At 39.9% G+C, this 9261-nt stretch overlaps 2 protein-coding genes across 3 annotated transcripts; both read right to left on the bottom strand.

Annotated features, from left to right (window-relative positions):
- Positions 1 to 858: 858 nt before the first annotated feature.
- Positions 859 to 2043, bottom strand: LOC120164558 (elongation factor 2-like). 2 transcript variants are annotated; one of them, XM_039174251.1, is made up of 3 exons: positions 1609 to 2043; positions 1434 to 1521; positions 859 to 1110 (listed from the first exon to the last, which is right to left on the bottom strand). In XM_039174251.1, exons 1-3 carry the CDS (start codon positions 1609 to 1611, stop codon positions 935 to 937), a joined length of 267 nt encoding a protein of 88 aa, XP_039030182.1. In that variant the 5' UTR covers positions 1612 to 2043; the 3' UTR covers positions 859 to 934. The 2 variants fall into 2 exon arrangements, with proteins under 2 accessions (XP_039030182.1, XP_039030181.1); XM_039174250.1 differs by having other exon boundaries at positions 1434 to 2043.
- Positions 2044 to 2802: 759 nt separating this feature from the next.
- On the bottom strand, positions 2803 to 5647 carry LOC120164557 (post-GPI attachment to proteins factor 3-like). The gene is made up of 5 exons (XM_039174249.1): positions 5408 to 5647; positions 4505 to 4766; positions 4220 to 4416; positions 3310 to 3497; positions 2803 to 3223 (listed from the first exon to the last, which is right to left on the bottom strand). Exons 1-5 carry the CDS (start codon positions 5503 to 5505, stop codon positions 2937 to 2939), a joined length of 1032 nt encoding a protein of 343 aa, XP_039030180.1. The 5' UTR covers positions 5506 to 5647; the 3' UTR covers positions 2803 to 2936.
- Between the last annotated feature and the right edge of the window lie 3614 nt (positions 5648 to 9261).

Raw genomic sequence — 9261 nt, 5'->3', positions numbered from 1 at the left:
TACCATGCAAGAAAATCACGTACATGAAGCCATGCAAACTAGCATTTCCAGTAAAGCCGCTGGAATTGCCTTCCATCTCCAACCGACGCTTCAAAGATTCAACATGTTGTCGTTGCAAGCGGGATTTTCAAAGCTAATGATTCGACGATCAAACGAACGAACGGGCATGGATCCATCGTAAACAACGATGGCAACTGAAAATGAACGCCGATGACAGCGAAGACTATTAAATCCTCGAAGTTGGCTCTAATGGAGGCGGTGTTGAAGACGGTGGTCGGCAATGACGCAGTAACACCATTACCACTGCCTGACCCGGTCGTGATCGCAGGTCATCGCAGCGGTTTTCCCGGTTATCGACTCTCGGGTATACACGAGAGTGAGAACGAAAGCTATGGTGAAGAAGGAAATGAAAGCGAGCAGCCATAGCTTGCTGGAACTTCCTTGTTTTTAAATGTAAGGATGAAGGAGGATTAGCTTGGTATTGCTGGTATTGTTCTTCATTTTCTTTTTCTCTACTCGGTTTTTACTTGAAAATCATTGCCCAGCCATCGTGAAAATTGAGATCGGAGAGAGAGAAGAAAAAGAGAAAATCCCCCTTTTTTATTCGTTTGTGCAGGTCCCCCCGCTGCCTTTGTTTCTGCTTCTCCCTTCTCCTAGGATCAGAACCCCCCCTTGTTTTACCCTGTTGCAGGTACTTATAGGTGAGTTGGGGGGTTGTTTCCACTCAATCCCGAGATCACCGGGATTCAGTTGTTGACGAGGGGTTGTCGCTTGGTGGTTGAGTGTGCCGAGAAATCTGGTGCAAGGGTTGTGAGGAGTCATTGGCGGAAAAACAGGGAGATGGGTGAGAAATTAGTGTCTACAGTCTACATGCCAGGGGAATCTATAAGATTGATGAGGTGCTCAGTCCCTTGTCTATCTCCCTTGTAGTTCTTCAAAGAGTCATCAGACATTTCATAATACAGAGAGATACCAGTAGACTTGATTGTGATACCCCGCTCAGCCTCGTGACCTCGTCAGCACGGGTATCTGTCATACGAACATCACCAGCAACTTCTTGTGCAATAATTCCAGCAGCAGTAACAAGAGAATCAGTAAGAGTCGATTTCCCTGCACATCACAAGAGCTAGATGAGAACTAATGCCGATTCTTTAAAGAGGGCAGACTAATTCGCAACACTCAACAATCATCAAAAACTGAAGAGCTATTGCCGTAAACTGATTGTAAATTCAAGGGTAATTTAGCATAACTTCCATACAGGTATCATCTTCATATTACTATTACTAGCTTGCCAATTAATCTGACAAAGATCACATTTCATTAATAATACGCATCAAAACCAATAAAATAAAGCACAAAATTAGTCAAACAAGCTTTAATCATTTTTAAAGCAGACTTCGGTGATAAACAAACAGGAACTGGAAGAATCTTACCGTGATCCACGTGAGCAATAACAGACATATTACGGATATTGTGACTGCGGTCCATAATGGCCCGAAGCTCCTCAGCAGTAAACTTCACCTGTAACATATCAAACATGAAATCAAATCAAATGGAAATCACAGAAAAAAATAAAAGCCAAACAAAAATACGGTTCAGTCAACTTACCATCTCAGCTTGTCTTTGAAAAAGAATGAAAAAAACCTGCGGAACAAACAAAACACATAAGCTCTCATCTTACAAAAAGCATGCATTCACAGTGCCAACAGAAAACGAATAATCTCAAATACACAAATTCAACCATAAAAATGTGGAATATTTCGAGATCTGAAATCATATTACCTATTTATAGATGCTAAAAGAAACTTTCACCTACATATTTTAGAGCTAAGTAACTACATCATTTACTAGCAAAAAGAATCATATTCTATATGCCATCGAAGAAAGTAAATTCAAAATCAGGATATAAGATCAGAACAATAAGAAATGAACATACATGGATCTAAACGGAAACAGGTCTTAATAAAACGAAAGAGGAAAAGACCGAACCAGAAGGAAAAAGGCGGCAAGCGAGAGAAAGAGACGGAGGTCGTTAAAGCGCTCTCTCTCGAATAGAGGGGCACAACAAAAGTGTGGATATCCGCACCTTATATCACTAAAACTAGGGGAGGCAACGGGGCAGGGAAGGACGGTTTTGCATTACTATTCTATTCCAACACTTACGGGTACGGTTTTAGGAACCATTATATATTTCGGGGATTTTTTTTTATCCCTTACAAATCTCGGGTTTTGATTAATCTCCATCCTAAAAAATTAAATAAATATTTTTAAAATCAATGCAACACTTAAAACTTGTAAGATATATTAGATTGTCTCAAATTGATCTCTATCTATATAATATGAAAACGTCAATATTCATCTAACACCCAATGTATATATGCAATCTTAATCATTTTTAATCTCAACGAATCAACGTATATTAAATGAGAAAATATCTAAACTTCAATTTTAATTCCTTTGAAATCTAACAATGACAACACATAATCTCACAATCTTATCATATTTATATTTTTTATTAAAATATAAAGATTTCGATTATTTCCCATCTTGTCGGTTTGAATCCCCACGATTTTCTGTTTTTCCCCACCCGATTGCCCTAACCGAAACTATTCATTGGATTAATTTACCTTCTTTGAAACTTTTCTATAAGCGTACCACGTTTTTGGGCCACGCTAGGACTACCCACATGAATGCTCGTAAATTAGATAATAATTTGAAGACTACGGAAGAAATCATATTTGTTAAAATCCGAACGTAGCACGTAACTGTATAAACTAACAGGGACAGGTTCCGATTTGAATCTACAAAAGAATCCATTTCGGCATCATGAATAACAGGGAAATATGATTATGTAAAAACCAATCTCCAAATGATCCTGCAAAAGGCTTTGTGAATGGTGAAGGTGCTACTGAATGATGTTAGTTTTACATGGGCGGCTAATCAGCCTTCCTAAGGAGGACGGAAGTCCGAAACTTCGTGTCGTTCCTAATGAAGCTCCACCACAGGTAGGTGAGTGGGATAGTTGTGGCATGCCATATAGCATGGGCATCGAAGAATCCATGATAAGGAGGGAAATCGTAGATCTCCAGAAGCACCGCGAGGCCTCCTCCAATGACCACTACCCAGCACTTCCACCGATAAGGATGGCAAGTAACACCGGCCCAAATCGACCAAATCAGAAGTTGAGCAACCCCCATTACTACACAAACTTTCATGTTCCACCCTGTACAGTGTTTTGTATCATGTTATTCTGCCAGTAATGCAAGAAAATGTTAGTCGAAACAAACTATCGAAGAACAGAGATCTTACCGTAGTCAAAGGTATAAAAGTTGAGATACAATATATGGGTAGTCACAAAGGCGAGAAATGGGGCAGCAACCATTACTCTAGCAGCCTCAACTCTCACATTGAAACATCTTAGTATGGCTAAAATAAGAGAGTACCCAAGCAGCGCCACAGCAGATGAGTAGTCTAACTTTTCTGTCAAATCCACATCACTGCGGTTTCAAACAAATGTGCGAGTCAGAAACAAGGCCATTGTTTGGGCGTACATGCAGTCGCTCACCCGGTGGGGGGAGCTCAGAGTTTCTAAGCATGTGCACGATTTAAGATTAGGCCAACTATGTCAAACATTTTGCAATCTAGACAAAACATCAGTGAATTCATTTTAAAGAAAAAACAACTCCAGCTGCCGGGTAAAAGTACAAATTACATTATTGATTGTTCTGTTTTCCCAGACCCCTATATTATTGGATGTGTTAAGCTAGACATCATAACGAGGATACAATTGTCTAAATATAGGGAACGACTTGCTGAAAGTTGAAACATATCATGTACCGTGACACTTGAATCCAAGCACTTGCAACAAAGAATACAGACCTGAGAAAGGACTGAGAAGCACAACTAGGTTCTATATAGAATGCCAGTTTCTGGATCTGATTTTGGAAAGGCAGTATTGGGCAAGAAGCATCTTATAATTATTCGCTAGTTAGTTTCTCGTCGTTCCCCTTGTTACATTGATATTATGATTTTAAGCAAAAAAAGGATCCTCCCAAACTGACAAATAATCTCAACTCTATGTAGCAGAACAATAATTTCAAAGCCAAAAGTTTGAAGGTATTATATCAAAAGAATCACCTACGCAATTGATGCAAAGTTCCAACCAAACTTATCTTCATGGGAAATAGTGAGAGAAGTGGAGAATGGAAGAAATGATTACCGACTATGGAAAACAGCACTCCAGAGCCATGAGTTCATCGACAAGAGTCCATATATGTGCCACAAACTTGCAAATTCATAGTATGCCTTATTACCTTGTCTTAAAGGCAAGTTATGGTAAAGAAGGATGAAGAAAGATAGCCAACCATGAAAATGCACTGCTAGGTTGAGTGCAGAGAAAGCTACTGAAGCTGGTTCCTGAGCAAATTAACAGTGAGGTCAAGATGGATACTGCAAAAAGAAGACTACAAAATTCCATGAAAACTAAAAAATATGTTTAGCAAACCTGAATTCCAAAAACTCGCTTGAAGGGCCATTTACCGTGATACTTGACGGGTCCATTACCAACTGCTTCTCTTTCTTTCTCTCTATCAACCATGCAATTGTAACGACAATCACTTTGGCAATCCCATTGTTTCCACTTCAAGTAGAGTGGTTCTTGCACATACCATGGACCATCATTGGCAACACCATCAGACGGAAATTTGCACTGTGGAAAGCATCTTACCCCAACACATCCAGTTTTCTCACATTCTGCCATACAAGCCCTAAAATAAAAAGCAATCTATGTTTGTAAATGCATATTTTCAATGTGTATATTACTCTTGATCAAACAATCAGAATCAACCGCAATGAGCTCCCTTATACATAAAGTACCTTTACCTTACAGTAAAACTTTCACACTATGAAGCACATAACAAGAAACATCGAAACTCCCTATCTTACACATAATCAATATGAAGCACACACACATAAAGGGTGCAAAGACTAATTTCCGGGACTTGCATCAACAACATATAAAAAGCTAGTTACAGTCGGCGGAGACTCCTACTAGTTAACCAAATGAATGGTAAAACGATTATTTCTAATGAAAAGACTTCTTCCAATCTAAGATCTAAGTAATATTCATTACTTTTGCAGTAGGCAATGTATGTTCCAAACTTTACGAGACTTGATAAACTCTCAAGATCCTTCATCATCCTTACAGAAAATCAATAACTAAGTTTTTTTATTGAAACGAACACTAAGTAATAACAATTCCCTCAGCGTATTGGAAAAATGAAATCTTTTTCCTACCATGAACAAATTTATATGAAGCATAAGCTAAAATTAGAACAATAATAGTATAATATGATCAAACGAACAAAAAAGGGGAAGTTAATATAAGAAGGAAAAAACCCCGAAAAACCTGTAAAGTGGATCGGCATCACCAGCACTGGCATTCAAGGCGCCAACAAGAAACGAAGAAGCCAGAAACAAAGCTATTAAATAACGATCTATCACCATCTGATTGGAAAAGTGGGAGTAGCAAAGATGTCAGAAACCAAACGAAACCCAGCAAACGGAGTATAAAACTGTTGATGGGAAAGTTCGAAATCTGAGTAATTTTGGTTCTGAAGAAAAGAAAAGAAAGTAGTGACGGATCAAAGAGGACGAAACATATGAAGAATGTGAATGAAAAGAGAGCAAATTGTTTGCCTTTTTGGTTGGAAAATCCAGTTGGGCAGCCTGGGAATTTTGCAAGGCTGGATTATAATAAAAGAAAGAACTTGAGAAACTATGGTCGATAGCCTGCAGGCTGCAGCTGACATCTTTGGACTTTCCAGATAGGCTTCGGCCATGGTATGAGCTTTTGTTGGATTTCATTGGTTATGATTGTTGGCTTCTTTTAGCTTAATTGGGCCATTCAAAACAAGCTAGACCAGTGAGATTCAATGGACTTCCTCTAAACTAAAACGCAAATCAATCATAATTTAACTAAGGTCTGACTTCACACATCAAGTGGGTTTATTTTACATGAAATATACAAGGCATATGCAATAAGTGTAATCACATACATGATGCATCAACAAACCTCTCCATCAAATTGTAAACAGGACGAGGACTCTGTTTTTTTATTATTATTCAACACGCCATCCTTTAAGCTTTGATATGATACAAAGGTAAACGACAACCGATGAAGCATTTAATCAATTAATCTTTGCAAAGGCAAGTGACTTCTTGCCATCGAGTGCATTTCCAAAAACCTTGTTCAGATAATCAACAAACACTAATTCTCTATAAACAGCCATCCCATCTTCCTCCACAACTTGAGGCAAAGGTGCAATCTTTGTTGTCTCTATTGGCATCGTAATGATCGATAGTGACACCCTCGAATTTGTGCTTGAGGTACGAACGCCATGCTCTGCACTTTTGTGCTTTCCATTGCTTAGTATCTGCAAACAACACAGGGATTATAAACCTACATTAATAGAGTTGTTTAAATTCTCCAAGGGTATCGAGATTACCTCGAACATATCTCCAACATTGATGACCAACGCACCGGGAATAGGAAAGAACTCTATACACTCTCCTTTCTTTCCGAATTTCGTATCTTCCTCGATTTCAACATATAAGCCGCATAATTTCGTCTTGTAACAACACTGTAAGAGTACCTATATCGGAGTGATGTCCTACTCCGACCGTTAGATCCGGATCAGGACATGTCGGATAGAGGATCATACTAAGCATCTTCTTGTCGGTAAGTACATCAACCATTGAGTCATCCGGTTCCACCCCTAAACTTCCAACAAAACTTGAAGCAATTTATTCACCATGATGATTGATGACCTCAAGTACTCAAGTAACACCCCTCTAGAAATTAGTGAAAGATGGTCAAGTGGATTTTGGAAAAAGCATATTAAAAACCAGAAATTAATTTATATAAACCTCACTTGATCTCTGCAGGCCAATGTCGAAGAGCTTTATCTTTTATCGGTGTAATGAACGAGGATATAGTCTTTCTATCCTAATGATTTCTCTTTCTCCTGCCTAAAGATGGTGTCGTACCGCACCAGTGGAGTTGGGCTCACCAATTCAAGATAAACATCCTTCGTTGAAGGAACAAGCTGAAGAATTCATGTTCAGTGTCTTTATGGGATTGAAGTAGATGAAGAGGGACTCCATGGTTAACAACTTAGAAGAAACCCAGAGTTACTGCAGCTGTAACGATTTGCTTGGAGACTTCATCGTGGCCATGGCCGTCAAGCTTCGACAGATCGATGGGTGGCAGAGGAGCTTTGTCATGCCAGTACCAGAACTCGTCGATGTACTGGACCTGAAACAAACTAACTGCTTCAACTGATCAGCTGCAGTGAACCAATCCTCAACTGCACAACCATCATGCACAACAGTTGCACGTGTACTTATATGCCATGCATTTACATACACTAACATTCCCCTTGCAATCTTCAACTTCAAACCTTCTTCAAACTCAAGAAGCACAAACATGATCAATGCTCATTCAAACCCAAAATGAAATGAAAGTTCATTTATACTAACACTCCTCTTGCAATCTTCAACTTCAAACCTTCTTCAAACTCAAAACTGACATGCTCTTAAGTTGCACCACCAGCAACTGTTGTCTGTGTTTGAGAAACAAATGTGATGATAAAGGCTTGGTCAACACATCAGCAACCTGCTCGATTACAGGAACTTCATGCACTTGGAGCTGTCCCATAGCCACCATTTCTCGGACAAAAAACAAGTCCAGCTCAATATGTTTGAACTTGGAATGCAGTACGGGATTAGCACATACAACAACTGCACTTGTATTATCACACCACAATGTGGCCTTGCCATGTGAAACTACATGCAATTCCCCCAACAAAGATCGAAGCCACACCATCTCAGCAGCTGCACAAGCCACACTTCTGTATGCCTCAGCAGTTGAACGTGCAACAACCTGTTACTTTCGAGAGCTCCACGAGACCAGGTTCCCACAGAAAAATATACAGAACCCTGAGGTTGACCGTCTATCATCAACATCTGAGCCCTAATTCGTATCTGCAAAACCAGTCAAAGCCATTCTTGAAGAGGGTGTAAAACGCAGTCCAAAGTCAACAGTACCTTGTAGGTAACGAAGTATTCGCTTGACTGCCAGAAAATGAACATCCAGTGGAGCTTGCATGAATTGACACGCCCTATTCACAGCAAACGCCACATCAAGTCGAGTGATCACAATGTACTGCAGGGCACCTACGATGCTTCTGTATCGTGCATCATCTTCAAGTGGTGTTCATTCCTTGGCAGACAGCTTTATATTAGAGACCATAGGGATGGGCAGACTTTTCACTTCACCAAAACCATGCTTCTGTAAAAGGTCTTGAATATACTTTTTTGACTCAAAACAACATCACAACCTTCATAACTGACTTCCACTCCTAGGAAAAAATGCAATGGTCCAAGATCCTTCAACAAAAACTGAGCATTCAGTCTGTCTATAACATTTTGAACAACCACCTCTTTATCCCCTGTTAAGATGACATCATCAACGTACACCAGTAAGTACACCAAGCTATCCGAGGTCTTTCGAACATAAAGAGAGGCATCCGACTTAGCTAGGCAAAAACCTTCAGATTGCAGGTATGCCTTCAGTCGATCAAACCAGGCCCTCGGTGCTTGTTTCAGCCCATAAATCGCCTTGTGTAGCTTACATACCAGCTCACAATTGCCTTGCTCATACCCTGGTGGTTGAGACATATACACTTCTTCAGTGAGCATCCCGTTCAAAAAAGCATTATTGACATCAACTTGTCTCAGCTTCCACCCTCGTGACAATGCCAAGGAAATAATTACCCTGATCGTTGCAGACTTAACCACCAGGCTGAAGACTTCATCAAAATCAATCCCTGGTTTTTGAAGAAAACCTTTCGCCACCAAGCGTGCTTTATACCTTGAAATCGAGCCATTAGCATTTCTCTTTATACGAAATATCCATTTACAGTTTACTGCCTTCCTATCTCTAGGAAGAGGAACTAGTGTCCACGTGCCATTCCTTACCAGTGCATCATACTCTGCTTGTGCAGCTTCTTTCCAAAGAGGACTCATCAAGGCCTCTGTTATATTTGTCGGTTCTCGATCTGAACTTGCAACGTTATAAACTTTTGACTTCCAGATTCCATGCTTACTCCTGGTCATCATGGGATGCACATTGGAGACTGGTTGTGGAACATCAATCTCCACTCTGGGTTGAACTTCAACACTAGTCTCTTGAACCCCACG

This window comes from Hibiscus syriacus, unplaced genomic scaffold (genome assembly GCF_006381635.1).
Source record: "Hibiscus syriacus cultivar Baekdansim isolate YM2019G1 unplaced genomic scaffold, ASM638163v2 tig00111540_pilon, whole genome shotgun sequence".
Lineage (NCBI taxonomy): Eukaryota > Viridiplantae > Streptophyta > Magnoliopsida > Malvales > Malvaceae > Hibiscus > Hibiscus syriacus.
Note: the sequence above shows the minus strand (reverse complement) of the source record. Positions and strands in the feature narration are given on the sequence as shown.

What these genes read in the sequence shown, in the direction of transcription:
- LOC120164558 (XM_039174250.1), bottom strand. Translation starts at nt 1,539, where the DNA reads ATGTTTGATATGTTACAGGTGAAGTTTACTGCTGAGGAGCTTCGGGCC. An exon ending in TATTGCTCACGTGGATCACG is followed by an intron (nt 1,111 to 1,433) that starts GTAAGATTCTTC and finishes TGTGATGTGCAG; the next exon opens with GGAAATCGACTCTTACTGAT.
- LOC120164557 (XM_039174249.1), bottom strand. Translation starts at nt 5,505, where the DNA reads ATGGTGATAGATCGTTATTTAATAGCTTTGTTTCTGGCTTCTTCGTTT. An exon ending in AGCGAGTTTTTGGAATTCAG is followed by an intron (nt 4,417 to 4,504) that starts GTTTGCTAAACA and finishes TAATTTGCTCAG; the next exon opens with GAACCAGCTTCAGTAGCTTT. An exon ending in AGTGCTGTTTTCCATAGTCG is followed by an intron (nt 3,498 to 4,219) that starts GTAATCATTTCT and finishes TTGAAACCGCAG; the next exon opens with TGATGTGGATTTGACAGAAA.